This window comes from Phymastichus coffea, unplaced genomic scaffold (assembly GCF_024137745.1).
Source record: "Phymastichus coffea isolate CEN01 unplaced genomic scaffold, Cenicafe_Pcof_1.1 PCOF00027, whole genome shotgun sequence".
Taxonomy (NCBI): domain Eukaryota; kingdom Metazoa; phylum Arthropoda; class Insecta; order Hymenoptera; family Eulophidae; genus Phymastichus; species Phymastichus coffea.
In genome coordinates this window covers 3,246,467-3,264,279 of record NW_026706838.1, presented here as the reverse complement: position 1 = coordinate 3,264,279, position 17,813 = coordinate 3,246,467, and the positions used below count along the sequence as shown (strand labels likewise).

The 17,813-nt window shown below is 32.2% G+C and overlaps 3 protein-coding genes across 7 annotated transcripts; 2 read left to right on the top strand and 1 right to left on the bottom strand.

Moving 5' to 3' along the window:
* Positions 1–7,713: 7,713 nt before the first annotated feature.
* Positions 7,714–13,002, bottom strand: LOC131675639 (uncharacterized). 2 transcript variants are annotated; one of them, XM_058954678.1, is made up of 7 exons: positions 12,283–13,002; positions 11,534–11,796; positions 11,142–11,449; positions 10,342–10,929; positions 9,780–9,999; positions 9,254–9,671; positions 7,714–9,186 (listed from the first exon to the last, which is right to left on the bottom strand). In XM_058954678.1, the coding sequence occupies exons 1-7, from the start codon at positions 12,379–12,381 to the stop codon at positions 8,470–8,472; spliced, it is 2,613 nt and encodes an 870-aa protein (XP_058810661.1). In that variant the 5' UTR covers positions 12,382–13,002; the 3' UTR covers positions 7,714–8,469. The 2 variants fall into 2 exon arrangements, with proteins under 2 accessions (XP_058810661.1, XP_058810660.1); XM_058954677.1 differs by having other exon boundaries at positions 9,780–10,929.
* A 261-nt stretch (positions 13,003–13,263) lies between these two features.
* LOC131675643 (WD repeat and FYVE domain-containing protein 2-like) lies at positions 13,264–15,590 on the top strand. 4 transcript variants are annotated; one of them, XR_009303092.1, is made up of 6 exons: positions 13,264–13,443; positions 13,526–13,811; positions 14,241–14,382; positions 14,455–14,707; positions 14,870–15,183; positions 15,246–15,590. XR_009303092.1 is itself a non-coding variant. In XM_058954681.1 (4 exons), the coding sequence occupies exons 2-4, from the start codon at positions 13,654–13,656 to the stop codon at positions 14,629–14,631; spliced, it is 477 nt and encodes a 158-aa protein (XP_058810664.1). In that variant the 5' UTR covers positions 13,264–13,443; positions 13,526–13,653; the 3' UTR covers positions 14,632–15,208. The 4 variants fall into 4 exon arrangements, 1 of the variants encoding a protein (XP_058810664.1); XR_009303091.1 differs by having other exon boundaries at positions 13,265–13,443; positions 15,055–15,183; XR_009303090.1 differs by having other exon boundaries at positions 14,455–15,183.
* LOC131675641 (uncharacterized) lies at positions 15,586–17,716 on the top strand. The gene is given in 4 exon segments (XM_058954679.1): positions 15,586–16,247; positions 16,326–16,675; positions 16,753–16,983; positions 16,986–17,716. Coding segments are annotated over 4 exon segments (1,203 nt in total). The 5' UTR covers positions 15,586–15,909; the 3' UTR covers positions 17,270–17,716.
* Positions 17,717–17,813: the final 97 nt, after the last annotated feature.

Below are 17,813 nucleotides of genomic sequence, written 5' to 3'. Positions count from 1 at the left end.
GCCTAGTCCAGCGTAAACAAACACAAAAAGAAGGGAATCATAAACTAAAAACATTGATAATTTAGAGAATATCAAAATTGAATTAGAGAAAAGAGAAAAAACGGGAATCAAAAGCAAACTATCTAAAGTACCTGGCGATTATGTAAAGTAATGCATTAGTAAGAAAAGGATAAACATCAAATAGATTACAATTAAAGATAATTTGGCTTACATTTTTACCAAACCGCTTCTTTTTGATACGTTCAGTACTACTAGAAATAATATAAAACATTAATATAAAACATTAATTTAATGTTATATTTTAATTTGTATGTTAACAGAGGAAAATAGGAATACGAGAAGATTACTAGAGAAGATTACGAGTTAGAATAGGAGAAGATATTTGTAAATATAGAGATAGATATAGCCCGTTCCTTGTTAAGACTTTGATTTAGAGAATTTTATTTATTCTTTTAACTTTCATTTCTATTTTAAATTGTATAAATATATAAATATTAGTTACTTAAAATATACAATTTAACTTGAATTTCATTAAAATATTTGTTATATTTGAATTTAAAGAAATTGTTCCTGGTAATAATTAGAGATATTGTAGTTACTAAAGTTGTTAGAGTGTGTATGTACGAGGTGTGTTCAAAAAGTAAGGTGACTTTTTAAATTTCACGGGCAACGTACTTTCGATTATCCATTTTGTTTTGTTATGTTGGTACACTCTTCCCGAACATCTGTAACAAGTTTCAAGTGTATAGCATTTTTTGTTTGGTTGTGAGAGGCGTAAAGGTTATAAGTGTTTTGCGTGCTCGGCGATTTCTTGCTATCGAAAAATATGGACCAAAGTATTTGCATCAAATTTTGTGTAAAAAATAAAATAAAGTGCTCCGAAACACTTGAAATGTTGACGGTGGCATACGGTGAAACTGTTCTGAGTAAAAAAAATGTTCACAAGTGGTACAAACTCTTCCAAGATGGCCGGGAAGATGCCATTGACGAGCCTCGCTCTAGACGCCCAAGCACGTCAACAACTGATGAAAACGTTCAAGCAGTGAAGAAAATTGTTCTGGAAAATCGTCGAATCACTATCAGAGAAGTTGCTGAGGATGTTGGTATATCGCTTGGCTCGTGCCATGAAATTTTTTCTAACGTTTTGGGCATGAGACGTGTGTCAGCGAAGTTTGTTCCGAAATTACTAAATTTTGACCAAAAGAACCGTCGCATGAACATCGCTCAAGAACTGTTGAATGACGTCAACGACGACCCAGATTTACTCAAAAGGGTCATAACTGGTGACGAATCATGGGTATATGGTTATGATATCGAAACCAAAGTCCAATCGTCCCAATGGAAGAGCCCAGATGAGCCAAGATCGAAAAAAGCACGCCAAGTTCGATCAAATGTCAAAGTTTTGCTCACTGTTTTCTTCGATTACCATGGCGTGGTGCATCAGGAGTTCTTACCATATGGACGTACGGTCAATAAACAGTATTATTTTGAAGTTATGCGCCGTTTGCGAGAAGCAATACGAAGAAAACGCCCAGAATTGTGGAAAAACAATTCATGGCTTTTGCATCACAATAATGCCCCTGCTTACTCATCTTTCTTTGTGAGAGATTTTTTGGCCAAAAACAACACCACAATCATGCCTCAGCCACCATATTCACCGGATTTGGCCCCATGTGACTTGTTCTTGTTCCCAAAACTAAAGAGACCTATGAAAGGACGGAGATTTGCAACGATTGAAGAGATAAAGACTGCATCGCTGGAAGAGCTCAAGGCTATACCTAAAAGTGCTTATGAGAAGTGCTTTGAGGATTGGAAAAACCGTTGGCATAAGTGTATTGTATCTGAGGGGGATTACTTTGAAGGGGACAACATAAATATTGAAAAATAAATAAATATTTTTTCTTAAAAATACAAAGTCACCTTACTTTTTGAACACACCTCGTACATGCAAGAGAGAGAGAGTACCCACTCAGCATGAAATGTTGCTACAAGCTTTCTGCAAGGTTTGATGGAAAGTTCGAAACATGTCAGTAATATTTCATTTCAATATTTTAGAAAAATTTATATATCCGTGTGAAACGAACTGTAGCAATGTTTTAAAAAAGTTTGCTGCAGCATATTCTAAAATGTCTAAAATATTTCAAGAAACATTAAGGAAACTTTTATTTTAATATTTTTGTATGTACCTGTGCAACAAAAACTATGAAAACATCATACATAAAGATTTTATGAAACATTTCATATAAGTTTTGCAAAATTCTTAGGAAGTTTTTGTGGAATCTTCTGGTAGAGTTTTTATAGAATTAACATTTACATATTAATTGTGTTAGCGTTATATTATTACTTTTATTTATATTAGACTTTACAACTACATTAATTTAATTTAATTAAATATCTACAATCACAGAAAAATTTCGCCCGCAACGGAAATTGAATTCCGGACGCAAGAGGTAGCTTACTGATGATTAACAAACTACGCTATCACCAAACACAGAATTACCGGTTAACTTTAAATATTTAAGCACGTTTAAAAAATTTACTTCTTCAGAAAATAATTATTAAATAATATTATTTATCTTATTAATTTATTAATTAATTTTCTAATTATTAATATTTCAAAAACAATAACATAATATTTTAAAAATAATAACAGAGATATTTCAAAATATATTACAAAAATATTTTAAGAAATCTAAAATATTTAAAACAATATTTCTAGATGCAAAGACTAACATTTTGCTGTAAAGTTTCCAAAATTATTCAAAAATATTTTGAAAAATGTTATGTAAAAGATTACTACAATTTGTCTGAAACATTGAACGGCAATATTGCATGAATCATTTCTGTTATATTTCATCGATTTTTCGTGGAATGTTTTGTAACGGGGTGTGAATTTCGTTTTAATTTCTTTGTCCCGTCCGATGCACAGTCGTACCGAAATGCGTGCGGCGAGATCGAAATAATCAAGTTTTGCTAGCTAACCGAGGAGCAGGAGAGGACGGGTGTCAGTCCACCAACTTACTAATAGCAATGACAACAGTAAATTAACGTTTCAATTATACAAGGACTAGTTTATTATCATGTAATTTACAACGCACTTGGCCCGCACATTTACGCTTATACTACGTGCACGACAGTCTTAAGTATCGTCATTTCATTTACAATCGTTCAGTCGAGTTATTCGCTGGCATGCTCGCTACCGATTTTCATGTATTCGCAGATGTGAGGGGAGAGCAAAGATGATACGCGCGATCGCTTATCGAAACAATAACGCAAAGCTGGTCAGCTTATCTTATGCGAGTAGCCACGCTGTCAGAGGGAACAATTCAACGTCGTAGTTCAGCGCGTGGCTAAGATTGTCACCCTTCCGAGTTAAAGACGAGGCTCTCTCTGTCGTCGTGCTGCTTCCGTCGGACGGATTCGGTAACCTCGTGGCTGGCCTCCGATGGCGTCTCGGCTAGCCACTCGAACTCGCAGCAACAACAAAGAACGATCGGCCGTTTCACGTTCACGCTCCTTGTGCCGTTCACACGCACGCACGTCGTTGCCGGTGCTAAAGGCACTCCTAGGTTCGGGCACGCTATTAACGACTTTCGGGTAGCTGCACAACTCTCGTGTTAGTATTCCTGGACTCCTGCACGTTGTTGGCGGTGTCAAAGGCGCTCTCCCACTGATCCTTTTCTCTTCGCGCGTGTTCCTTCCCGTTTCGGATTAAGTTCCTGTTTTCGACTTACCCGTGCCGGTAGGTGCTGCCCTCGCAGGCAGCCGCGCGAACGAGATGGTAGCGCAAACCGGACGTTTACCGTTACAGTTTCTATAAACGTTGCCAAAGTATTTTCAGGAAATATGTTGAGCAATGTTTCTGTAGCGTTTCCGCTATTATTCTATAATAGATTTTATTTAATTCTTTTTATCAACAAAGTATTTTCTTGAAGCGCTCACGAAAAATTTCTAACATATTTCAGTAGAGTGTTTTCTATAACGTTTGGGAAAGATTTTGAGAGAAGTTATGCAAATAGTTACTGCAATTTGTCTGAATTGAACGGCAATATTGAACGAATTACTTCTGCTATGTTTCGCCCGGAATGTTTCTATATAAATATTGCCAAAGCATTTCTTTGAAATATGTTTAGTAATGTTTCTGCAAGGCTTGTGCAAAGTTTAATCGAAATATTTCAAAGAAAATTCTATAAATTTCTGCAATATTCACGCATTATTTGCAAAAATTATTTCCACAATATTTTGGGGAATGGTATGTGTGAATATGCGATGATGTTTTTGGAATATTTTTATACAATATTGCAGAAAAAACGTTTTCTATGATTTTCACTAATGTTTCACTAAACGTTGTTATCGATAGTCCAAAAATTGTTCACAAAATAATTCTTACAATGTTCCTGAAAAGCTTAGTGAAATATTTTTGCAATACATTAGATATATTACATGAAACATTTTAATGGAAACTTCATAATTTATTTCACAAACATTTCTAAAATATCTTTGCAAGGCTTTTCTGAAATATTTCAATGAATTTTTCAGTACAATATTTCATGTTATGTGAGTGTTGAAGTAGCTTGCATATATATATGTAACGTGCCATGTGCTCATGCGCTGACGTGAGCGAATGTGTGCATTCGTGCTCTGCGCGGCATTTCTAATTCATGCGCTCAACTGAGAGCAACTAGTGCCAAGTGAATAAAGATTTTGTTAGTTGAAAAGCCTAGCCATTTTGATTATTTACTATTACCATGTCCCTGCATCCAACAAAATGCAAGTTACTTTCCATTATACTTTCTACTATGAACGACTCTTAGTTTTAGACTTTTTAGAAACTAAATGTTCCGATGCATTAACCCTGGCGGTTTTCGTTGACGACTGATGGTTGGAATACATGTCTTGTTGATTAAGTATAGCTTCTATGAGAATTATTAATAATACCCATTACACACTTCTTAGATGTAGTCTGACATTTATAGTCTCCCCTCGGAAGTTGACTAATTTTCCGTCTTAGTTATTCAAATCTAGTACTTCTTAATTATAATTAATTCTCCGATGTGGAGTTGGAAATAATCAAACACTTCGTTATGGCTGGTCGATAAATCACTTACGAAGAAGTTTTGATGATTTTATATCCAGATGGTGCTGCTGGAAAATAATCATAAATGTCATACATCTTCTCTCCGTTTATATAGATACCAATAATGATATTGCACTCAATTCTCAGAAAATTCACTTTAAGAATTCGGGTTGGAAGATTAGAGTGATGAATAACATTTTCTTCCTATTCGCGTGGTGTAAAGGCCCAACAATCTACCAATGGAATTGTGCTGGCTATAATCAATATGAGAACTTTTCAATCATCAATTGAATGAGAACTTTTAAATGTACTATATGCAATGTTTTGTTGTTTGGCTTCAAATACACAATGATTTTGATATATTCCTGAACCTTGGGAATAAATTTGTCAACGTCTTCTATTTCATCGCACAGGTAAGTCGATAATTTGATAATACCTATTTTAAATTTGCTGTGTTCGTCGATGTTGGGAATCATGAATGTAGGGAGTTCGATTAAGCTCAAAATATAATTTTTCTCTAATGAGAGTTCGATTGGTGAAAAATATTGCACTTTTAACGCGGAAGAATTACCCAATAGAATAAAAGTTAATGATTCCTCCATGACTATTTACATAAGAATGATGTTCTTATACTGGTATTACCTTATGGCTCCACTTAGAAACTTTAAGCAGAAATGGTCTCGCAGATGTAAATATCGAAATCCTGAAATCTAATTAAATTATACTTGACCTCGACAATGCTGAGAAATATCATAAGATCTCGAGAATTAGGTTTGAATTTACCGAAACTGTCATGAGTTTTCTCCCGTTGTCGGAGAACGACGAATACTTTAGAGATCGGGGCCCGGAAGGTCAAGCTGCTTCGCGGGGGACGCGAAAGGCAACGTTTCGACGCGCGTAGGAAGGAATAGGCAGGAATGGCCAACACAATTATCACTCACAAATTCGTTTAATACATAAATTTATCTACACAGTCTACTAATTCCAATCAGTAATTCGACGTGACAACAATCGCGCTCTCGCACTACCGCAGTCGCGAGTTCCTGTGGAAAATCGCATGGAACCCGACTAGCGCGACGGTTACGAGCTATCCTCCACGTTTCCCCATAGGCCCTCGAGCGAAATAACCACTGAGCCCCCCTATCCTCTGCGGGTTGCCGGCGACGCGATCTTACGAGAGAGAGAGAGAGAGAAAAACTTGACCAACCATGAGGAAAAACTGCTCAATGTCCCCGGGTTGTACAGATGCTGGTAGCTCTTTCACTCTTTCTTGAAACACAGGTCTCGTGGTAAACAGCTGCACCATGTTACACACGCGTCGCAGAATCAAATCTCGCTCGCTTTTACAAAGGCCACAGAAAAAACCAAGGAAACAGATGGCACGGACAAAGCGTACTTCACTCACTCGCTGTCGCAGTCTACTGCTGGGCACCGAGCGCCGCCCACCAAAAATCTCTCTCTCTCTCCCTCTCTCTCTCTGTCACCGGGAAGAGAGAGACGTTGACGGAGCCAACGACGCAAACCGTGGCTCTCATCACAAAACTATCAAAGTATGTGAAATCGTGTTCAGTTTTTTTACACGTTAAAACTGTATACCGTATCCTAGCTCGTATCATCGTGATTGATTATAGGGAATTCGCAATAGTGCGGTTGAGGTTTTGGTAAATCGTTTTTTCCTCGGAAATTTGGAATCTTTAATATTCGCGCATACTTTATCACATCGAAATTAGTGATATCGCGTCAGATTACGTTAAAGTTTTTTTTTAACTTTTACCCATGTAATGTTTGAGATAAAGTCCAATTCTCTTTTTATGTGGTTTCGTATATAAGCCTTTACATAAAGCAATCACTTTCATCGTTTAATTATCCCGAATAACATATAATGTTTTGAAAACGTTTTCTCATTTTGATAAAAAGAAGTTTTTAAACGTTTTAAACGTTTTTAATTTCGAGTATGCTATACGTTTGTAAAAGTTTTCAAAATGGTTTTTTTGAATAACATTTTTTGCAATCTGAAATTTGAAACGTTTGTAAAACATTTTTAAAATAAGTTCAAAACGGGTTTTCCAATAAAATGTTTTGTAGCCTGTATATAATATCGTTCATATATATAATTGAAATATTCAATAAAGCTTATATTTTTTTATTCTAGGAGGGGAAACATTCTGTAATGTCTATTTTAATTCATTAAAGAGCTCAATTAAAGTTACATATTTACCACTATTAAACTTCGAGTCCTCAATTTATTTCTCGTTTGGCAAGCGTCAACGATCAAGAAAGCTCTTCAAACATTACCTGCAGCGTTACCATCGAATAATTGTCAAGGTAAGATTACATCTTTTTTAATAAAATACTTTATGCATAAATATAGCTATTGTTCATTCGCCTCATTGGTACATTTTATTTTTATCACGTGCATTCCACAATTAATCCTAATAAATTATACCTATTCACATAAGATCGCTTTGAACCATACGTCCTATAGACCTCTTGGCGTTGACATAACAAAATAAACAAATACAAGTTTAATTAATGCAATAAATCGCGTAAACCGCGTTACACAACAGGGTAGTTTAAAAAAAATAATAACTATAAAATTAAGATTACTGCGTAATGAATAGATTGTTTTTCTGTTAATTATACATAAAGGTTTTGCAGCATTATTTTGAGCTGACAGCTAATCTGAATTTTATATTTATTAGTTAACTAAAAATAAATATTTCCATTGAAAATTCTAGGTGTGGTATATGAGGCAAAAATTAATATGTTCAAAATGGAAATTTATTGATTAGGTGCTTGCAAATCAAGTACAAAAATTGTAATAAAAAATCTAAATAAGTGCCAGCTTCTTCAAATTATGCAATAATCAATTTGTATTATAGTAATTATTGCAGTAAAATTTAAAAAGAGTATAATATGGATTTTTCTCTATATTCCTATAGAACAATTCAACAATTGACAATTTTTTTGTTTGTCGATATACATTGGAATCTATTCACTTACCTAATGAATAAAATTAATTTCACATGTTTTAGGTCACTACAAAATTAGATGATAACTATTTATTGATAAATGTATAATATTTAGTGTAATCAGCAATCTTCTACTCACACCTTTTAAATTGTATACCTTTCTTAAAAAGTGTGCAAATTCACCCACAAGTCAATTATCTACAGAATGAAAAAACACTCATTCCTATCTATAATTTTTATGAATCAATACTAATTGTCTTTGATATAATAATGTTTAATATGGTCAAATAAAGAATGTTCACTCTTGTAGATGAAATTAATTTTTATTAAAATTTTCATATTTATCCGAAAATTTTTAATAAATTCAGTTTATGTTTTTACAAAATAACTGTTACCACATTGAAGACTTAAATATATAAATTATTCTTGTAACATTTTGCATGCTGCAGAGAAAATATTGCTCGTTTTCATAGATCCAGTAAAAAATCTTGAATTTTGTAAATAATGGAAAAACCTATTGCCCCGTTTATTGTTCAAATGATTTCTTACTTTTTCTGCTCTGCATATATCTCTAATACTTGGAAGATAATCTAAAATTACTGATTTATGATCTGATGAAAATGATGGAATTTTTGATAAAATGGAATTTATATGAATTATATGTTGTCCTTTTGATGATGTTTTGAATATCTCATTTACATAGTATGAATCATTACTTTTTTCTTTGCAAATACTTAAAACAGCATTTTTCACTGAATCATTTATCACATTACCTATTTCCAAACTTACATCATCTAAACTACAATAAGTTAAAATATTTTGCATTAAAGAAGTACTTGGTTCATATTTTACATTAATTAAAATGTTGGTTGGATCTTTAATATTCATCAAATTTGACACTAAACTAAAACTATCTAAATTTTCAACTAGATTGTTCATGATTTCATAATTTTGAAGATGTTGCTTTCTTATAATTTTATCAACTTTCATTGCTGGCTTGTAAATATAATTTTTCATACTTGACCATGACAAATCACTCAGAGCTAATGAGGTGTATGAAATATGTTCTCTATCAGATATTAATAGATATTGCAATTGCAAAAGGCTTTTTCTTAAGTCTCCATATTGGCACAATGCCTAAAATTGATTGAATATTAATACATAAAAATCAATATAACAACTGTATCATAAATCTTGTACTTACATCTACACAGCTTTGGGTTAACTGGTATCCAGTTTCAGCCAAAACAATAAGTTGTAATAAAACTGCTACTTTTTCACCAACTATAGGTTTAAAATTAATCTGTAACTGCCGAGGTGCCATTTTAACTAAATGTGAACATGGATTTCTTAGGGTCATAACAATTGGCCGTTTAGTTTTGGATGCTAATTGAAATGTAGCAGAAACAAAATTATCGTCTTCTTCAAATATTAAATCAACATCTTCCATGAAAATAAGAGAATTTTTTGAAATTTGATCAGCTTCTTCTATTTGGTATGATGACATTGCAAAAGAGTTTTCTGAATCAAAATGTTTAACTCTGTGAGATTTAGTTGCTTCTTGAAATTCTTTCAAAATCTTTTTTCCTGGTCTTCTGGAAGAAGCATTTACTTCTAATACCCTGCAAAATTAATTAAGCACAAAAATGTATCATATCAACTATTATAGATAATTTATTCATAAATTTCATAAAATAAAAGCTTAAAAATATTACTGCAATGGCACCTACATATATCCTAGTTCTTGAGCAACAGCATACACACTAGCAGTTTTTCCACAGCCATATGGGCCAACTAATACTGCTACTTTGTTACTGTTCATATCACTCAATGAACTGCTATTATCATCAGAAATATAAAATTCTTCACTGCTAATGTAATTTTCATTAGTCTTTGATGACTTCCACTTTTTGAGCCATGTTTTTAGTGTTAAAACAGCTGTTTCATTGCCTAAAATTTCATAACTCTTATTTGGTTTATATTTATCTGTCCATAAGAAAATAGTTTGTGAATCATTGTTTAGACAAGAAGTCATTTTCTTATGTTTTATGTTCACTTCTGATCCTTTAAAATTTTTTGATTTTGAAAGCTTTGAAATAGTTCTCCATAAACTTTCTACCTTTGAGTAATAAGTTTTTAATTGAGCTAAAGCTACATTGATATCAGTTTTTATGGGATTATAAATTTTGCCAGAAATCCAATGATAAGTTTTGAACATTGAGATAGTTTTAATTCTGGAATAACTGAATGAAGGTTGAATCAATTTTTTTTCAGAAAAACTATATGTTTTACCTATTATATTAAAAAATTCAACTCCATCATCATCTACCCTACTCACACATGAGGTTATTTGATCAATATGACTTATTTTTGGAAAAGGTAAAATTTGTTGTACCATCAGTTGAATATTTTTCTTTTCATTATTGTTAGTGTATTTATTAATTTCTGGTTGTAAAAATAACTGGTTTGCTACCAAGGTTTCAGAAATTGGTCTCAAATTTTTCAAAAATAATGGTGCCAATTTTTCTGTAGATGTTTTATTTAAAGTTAAGTCCTGTTTATTAATGCATTTGTTATCCTGAAATTGACTTTCTATGTAAAAATCGTTTTTCTGTATCATTTTATAATCAAGACTGGTCCCTGATTTTGCAATTAGTATAGCTTTATTTTCTTGAATTGCAGTGTTTATATTCTTAATATCAGTTTTCAGGCTTCTACAATTTTTTTCCTTATTCTCATCAATAAATGAAGATGATTTGTTCCATCCTATTTTCTTATTTTTCATTGGTAACAGTACTCTTGGAATATTTTTATAGTTTTTGACATTTTCTTTTAATTGAGCAGATATTGCAGTTGGCATATATATTTCATCATCCTTATCTATAATTACATATCAATTGTCAAATGCTAATCATGAATTTTTATAAATATCACATAATTCATATAAATAATATTCAGAGATCAAAGTGTTGAAGTAATCAATGCCATCAACTAAATTAAATTTAGGAGACTCTCAAGTATTAATATCATCATTAATATAAAACTTTATTAATATGTTTACAAAAATTCAAATACAAATATAAACTTCTTACCTGATCCTTGAACACCATTTGATTGAAACTGAATTTTTAATGACCATTTTGGCTTATTTTTTTGTATAGATGAATCAGTTTCCTTATCATTAAATGAATTAGGTGACAAAACTATAGTTTCTGACTGAACTAATAAAATTTCATCATACTCTTCTGTTATATTCTTTGAATTTAAATCTTTTGGTTTAAAATGTTTTTGTTTCATATTTAACATTTCAGGAGTTTGGAAACTTTGTGAATTATGAACTTCTGCTTCAATAGTAATTGTCTTTTTTCTTTCTCTTTCTAATTGTTCAGAATTAGCTTTACTAAAAAATAAAATATAAACTGATTTTACTTTTAAAACTAAATATATATACTATGTGTCATTTAGCGTTACTTAATATATTTACCTGAAATAATTTAGCAAATTTGAAGTGTGTTTTAAATGAATGGAACTGTTAACTTTTGAAATACATTCATTGTGTTCATTTGATTTTTTTGTTTGATCTATACAAAGGAATTTTCTTCTTTTTTCTATTTTTTTTTCTGTTATTGTGGTTGATTCTTCTCTGCTCAATTTCCGTTTATAGTGACTTTGTTTATCATTTACTTTAGAAAATGCTTTTTTTTGTTTCATTTCAATATTTTCGTATTTAATAGAATTATCTGTAAACTAACAATAGAAACAAATTTTACATGAGTGTTATATATTTAAATAAGTTATTAATAAAAAAATAATATACACACACACACACATATACACAAAACAAATAAAGTAAATGTTCCAGTGCCAAGTCATGCAGGAGTACCCTGTTAATTTTATTATAATTTATACAAAATGTACAGTCCATTAATTAGAAATATTCAAATTTCTTTTATATTCAAAGAATATTTCTCTAAAAAGTGTAATGTAAATTAGATTAACTAGATAACAAGCAAGAATAGATGGAATAATAGAAAAAGCAGCCTAGTAGTGGGGTATGCAATGCACTGAATTAATTTTCCTTTTGCACAAATAAATTTTATCTATTAAATCATTAATTGTACATATAAGATTAACATAAAAATTTTACTGAAAGTTTCTTATTCATAAACTGAAAAATTCTATAAAAATATGTATGTTAGAAAATAAAGAAAATTATTATAACATATAACCTACATATATGTTTCGCTTTACTTTAGCGCCTGAAATGTCAATTTGATTTTCAGAAGGCGTATTTAATAACTCTGTAGTAGAATCACTATATTCATTTTTCATTTTTTTTCCTGTGGCTCGAAGAATTTGCTTTTACGTATCAGTAATACATCTCCTTTAAAATACTTTTTCTAGAAACACACTTTCTTCTTTCTAATTTGGTAAAAACTTTTTATTTCATTATTAAAATCAGTAATGATTTCTAAGATGATTACAAAAATATTTGAGTTTGAATATTCGTTATCTTTATCAAATTCTACTTTCTGTTATTTCAGTTCTATATTATAAATAATGTTTCAATCTTTCGCTGACTCAACGTTAGAAAGTTAACAACAGAAAAAACAAATAATACAACAAACAATATTGAGCAATCATCAATTCTAATCAGGCATCATGATTCTAACATTTTTTGGCGCGCTTCTTCATTTTAATTGGTTACTGGTAAGGTCGAGTTTAACTCCGTGACCAGAGCACAAATGTAATTCTAATTTTTTGAGTTTGATATGAATAAATTCCACGTTAAATGCTCGTTCCGAATTCGAATGTCAAAAAAACTTCCGCGTTATTTCTTTCAATACTTATTTCAAAAAAACTGTTTCGTGCTGCAAATATTTTAATAATAAAAGTCTCATAAACTGATGTTCTTTTCGTAAATCGAATGATGTTAATGGATCGCGCAAAATTGAATAATATATGAAAAAATTATACATGATCCGAATATCCTCTGGTTTATTAATAAACAATAAAATATTATTTTTGCTATTCTTATCATCTGTTACGGCTTACTGCTGTTATGCCTACAGTCTACACTAGATAGACGTGTGGAGTTACGTCTGTGGCGTTCTTTTCTAACTCGCCAGTCGCGCCACGCGGGTTCTGGCGCCACCTCCTTGGTTAAATGACAGCGATTGAGGGTCTGTCTCCATAGGGCCTGCCTGAGTCCGTCCGAGCCGGCCTAGATTTCTTATGCGGACGCCATCTCTATAATTTCGTGTTCAATGGCGAGTTTCATAGTGAATGCAAGAAACGCATCTATGGAGTGGCAGTACCCGTGGTTTGAAGTTTCCTGTCTGGCTGTCTCTATGCTCTGGCTATCCTCCATGTTCCTGCTCCAATTTTCATTCGGTAAGTTCGTAATTAATAATAATTCGTAACTAATTCCTACTTTTATTTTCATAAAATTGCAAGTTTCATAATCCCTTTTTAGAGTCATATGCACGAAGAGTTAGGCTTTCGAAATCCGTCAACTGTCAAATGACAAGTAGTAGCAGCAGCAGCAGTAGTAGTTGTAGTAGCAGTAGTAGCTGAGGGCAGGTGGTAGGTGAGAGAATCACAATGGCAGCCGAAATCAAGCCCGCGCCCGGGATGAACCAGGACAAGTTCAGCTCCAAGAAGCCTATACTTCTGTCAAAGCTCGAGGGTTGCAATGACGACGTCAATGCCGCCGTTATCATTCCCAGGGTTGACGGCGTCATCAGCGTCTGCGACGACAGGTCAGACTCACTTTTCTATTGTGTTTGCAATGCTTCTGATACTCGATGCATATCTATATGATGTATATACGATTAATTTATTTACATCGCATGCTTCTAGCTCGACTCTTATTGGACTCATTGTTTATAATGCAAATAGCAATCGTACAGTCACTTGCATCTTTTGTTAGACTTTTTTCAGACTATTTTTTGCATTGTACATATTTTTTACTCCTATTTTTTCATGTAATATATAATTTAATTATATTATAGGTAAAACAGCAAGCTTTTTGTTATAAGTAAATAATAATTGTATGACACCTGAACAATCTTTCTTTATCTGCAAGTTCCTAGATAGGATGATTCAGACTGATTGCTTTATCTATTTGGCCTTTAAGCAATGTTTTGCTGTATTTTAGTTATGAATAAATTTTCTAATTACTATTGCAGAACTGTCAAAGTTTGGTTGAAACGTGACTCAGGACAATACTGGCCAAGCGTATGCATGTACATGGTTGCAGCACCAACCTCTCTTGATTTTTGTCCTGAAACCAGACAGCTGTTTGTTGGATTAGATAATGGCAGTATAAATGTATTTATCAAGATCAAATTCATTTATAATTTCTTCAAAAATTGTGAATCAAACGAATTTTTGGTTTTGTAGGAGTTTTTATTGGAAAGCGATTACAATCGTATGACAGCCATTCGAGAATACATGGCTCATCAAGCAAGAGTTGCTGCAGTAGTTTTTTCTTTGAGCTGTGAATGGGTACTTAGTATAGGTAGAGACAAATTGTTCCAGTTCCACAGTACTGAAAATGGAAAGGATCACATCAAATAATATGTTCAATAATCCAAAAGGTAACGTCTACAAAAAGTTGCTGTACCACATGCATGGAACATACACCTACAACATGGTGAGCATTATTAATTTTAAAAATGGTTCAATTTCTGGCATTCGATCAATCTTGGTAGTTGCTACATTATTTTGTATTATTTTCATCAATTTCACGCTTTCATCAATGGCTTTTTGTAAGCCATCGCCATCATCTACTTTTCGTTTCCGACAAAATTTATAGTGTCAAGACCAAGCAATAAGATGCATAACATGAAAAGGTTAGATAGGTTAGAAATAATCAACTACAAGAGGTTTTATTTTATTATTTTAAATTTATTAATAATCATATGTTAAATCATTATCAGATGTTTAAACGTGAGAAAACAACCTAACATCTCGAATAATATTTTTGGCATCATCCCACAGGTGTCTACTGGTGAAACATGCAGCATGCCATTTTTCAACGAGCTCCTTTGTCGCAATAGGAGTTGAAGACGATTTAAGTTCCCTCAAGAATGCCCTCAATTTTCTCAAGGGAACATTTATTACATTCAGGTGAGTTGGCCACAGACTGCGGTATAAATTGCTTTGATGCAAAGACCATCTATTTGTTGTAGCATTATTTGATATGCGATTATCGTCCTCAATCGTGCCCAGGACTCTACATGTGCTTCCTCCAATTGTATTAATTTCTTCCATTATCTTTTTTAATACTAATCTATGGCTGATTATATTGATGTCAATGTCAATTATACCTTCATTCTCGTTGGAAAACCACAGAATGAAATTATGACTTCTCATATTTTCCAAACTGAGATTGACAACACGAAAAGCTACTGGTACGTAGCGACGAAAATCATTTTGCATGATGTACTGAATGGTGAATTTCATTTTCACGTTAAGTTTTTCTTCTTCAAATGGCTTTGAATGTAAAACATTTTTCACAGATAGGTTATTCATTATTAAAGAATACTTTCGGTCAGAATCAATTGGAATTTATTTCTTTATAAAAACTGCCTTGACACAATGAAGGTTCAATGCACACTGTAGTGGGCATGCACGCGTCCTGAAACAAAGAAAATAAAATCACCAATCTCGGCTTTTCATTGGATCATAACCCATTAACGTGCAACATAGGCGGTACAACTGAGCATTGCATACGCTATATATTTTTACTCATTATTTTTCATAAAAAAGTTATATACAATTATTTTTTATTCTAAACTTTGTGTTTATTCGCTGAATTTATAATAAATATTTTTATTTTTACAGATTTTAATTATGAGACTAGATGAACGAAAAGTTATGAGAATTTGGACATTAATGCAGGTTATACTTGTTTCGCTTAAAACGTTAAAAGTTATAAAAAAAAAGAAGAAGGCCTTGCGGAGATGGTGGGTGAAGCCACATATCGTACCGAGAATAAGGAATACTATAGGAGCATTTGCTACAGTATGCCAATATTTTCATATCAATGATCACGAAGAGTTTACAAATCAATTTAAGATGACACCAGGCAATTTTCAAGAGTTGTATACGTTAATTGCTGATCAGTTGCAGAAGCAGTATCATAATAGAGAGCCAATTTCTGCATATATTCGACTGGCTATAACAATACAGTAACTATTTATATACAATTATGTCAAGTATTTTCATCTCATAATAAAAATAAATATTAATTTTTATTAAAATTTCAGTTATTTCGTTCAAGGAGGAAATGCTTTAACTTATTGCGCGCACTACCGAATTGGAAAAGCTACATTTTTTAAAATCATACACGAAACGTGCTACGTTATTACTTCAGTTCTGCTGCCAATTTACGTGAAATTTCCCAACGAACGGGATTGGTTACGTATTGCCCAGGAATTTGAAGACAGATGGAATTTTCCGAATTGTGTTGGAGCTCTAGACGGGAAGCACATGCGAATAAAAAGACCAGCTCATGCTGGAAGTGTTTTGTATAACTACAAAAAATTTCATAGTTTAGTTTTGATGGCAATCAGCGATGCACAAAGTAGATTTGTTTGGTTCACCCTTGGTGATGGTGGTAAGAATAAATTTTTTAAAACAATAAAGACAGAGTAATTTAATTAATTTATACGCAATAATTTCTTTATGTTGTAGGTTCGTTCAGCGACTCCAGTGTCTTTCAAAATACTAATTTTTATAACAAAATTTTGAACAATGAATTGAACTTACCTGCTCCAACAAAGTTGCCTAACAGTGACAGTTCATCACCTTTCGTAATAGTCGCTGACGAGATTTTTGGTTTGGGATTTAACTTGATGAAGCCGTACAATAGAAGATTGCTGCAGTCAAATCAAGAAAGAATTTTTAATTATAGATTGAGCCGAGCCAGTTCACTATAGAACGTGCATTTGGAATACTTTGTGCAAAATTTCAGTTATTGAATAGTGCTTTAGCTCATAATTTAGATAAGAATAAATTAATTATAAGCGCTTGTTTAGTGTTACATAATTTTTTAATTACGAAAAATGTAATCAACGTTGATGACGATTTTAGACACTTAGATAGGCAAATTAATCAGAATGTTATGCGAAACCCTATTTTTATTCGGCAAAACTTGGCAGAATATTTCAGCAATGAGGGAGCTGTTTCCTGGCAAAATAATTATATTTAAAGATAAATAATCTATATTAACAAAATAGAAATAAGAAGGCAGTTTTTATAAAGAAATAAATTCCGATTGATTCTGATCGATTGACTCCTCCATATTGTGTAGAAACTTGAAAAAAACAAAAAAACAAATGGTATATTAGTTTTAAGTATTTAGTAACAAATACATTAGTTTTAATTTTAGATATTTATGAAAATGAATGCGTAGCAAAGCAGTTCCGATAACCTCAAATTGACAATAGTTCTTCGATTCAATTTGCCATAAATAAAAAATGAGTGGAAACACTGAAAAAGATATACTACTTGATGAAGTTATCATACAAATCGTGAAACCAAATAATTTTATTTACGATAAGTCGAATGATAAATACTATACTGAATTTAGATCGCAACGAACACAAGTTTTCGAAACTATTTCCCAAGCGATTTATCAACTATACGAAGTGCACATTACAGATGAAATTCATACACTATAAATCTTTATTTTAAATAAAAAAATATATATATGTATATATAATATTCATTAATCAATAATAGAAAAAGAGATT

Bases quoted from the DNA above. Each gene is read 5' to 3' on its own strand.
- LOC131675639 (XM_058954677.1), bottom strand. From the start codon at position 12,381: ATGAAAAATGAATATAGTGATTCTACTACAGAGTTATTAAATACGCCT. The intron at 11,450-11,533 runs GTAAATATATTA...TTTATTTTTTAG, and splicing joins AATTTGCTAAATTATTTCAG to TAAAGCTAATTCTGAACAAT. The intron at 10,930-11,141 runs GTAAGAAGTTTA...ATGTAATTATAG, and splicing joins AAATGGTGTTCAAGGATCAG to ATAAGGATGATGAAATATAT.
- LOC131675643 (XM_058954681.1), top strand. From the start codon at position 13,654: ATGGCAGCCGAAATCAAGCCCGCGCCCGGGATGAACCAGGACAAGTTC. The intron at 13,812-14,240 runs GTCAGACTCACT...TTACTATTGCAG, and splicing joins ATCAGCGTCTGCGACGACAG to AACTGTCAAAGTTTGGTTGA. The intron at 14,383-14,454 runs GTATTTATCAAG...TTGGTTTTGTAG, and splicing joins TAGATAATGGCAGTATAAAT to GAGTTTTTATTGGAAAGCGA.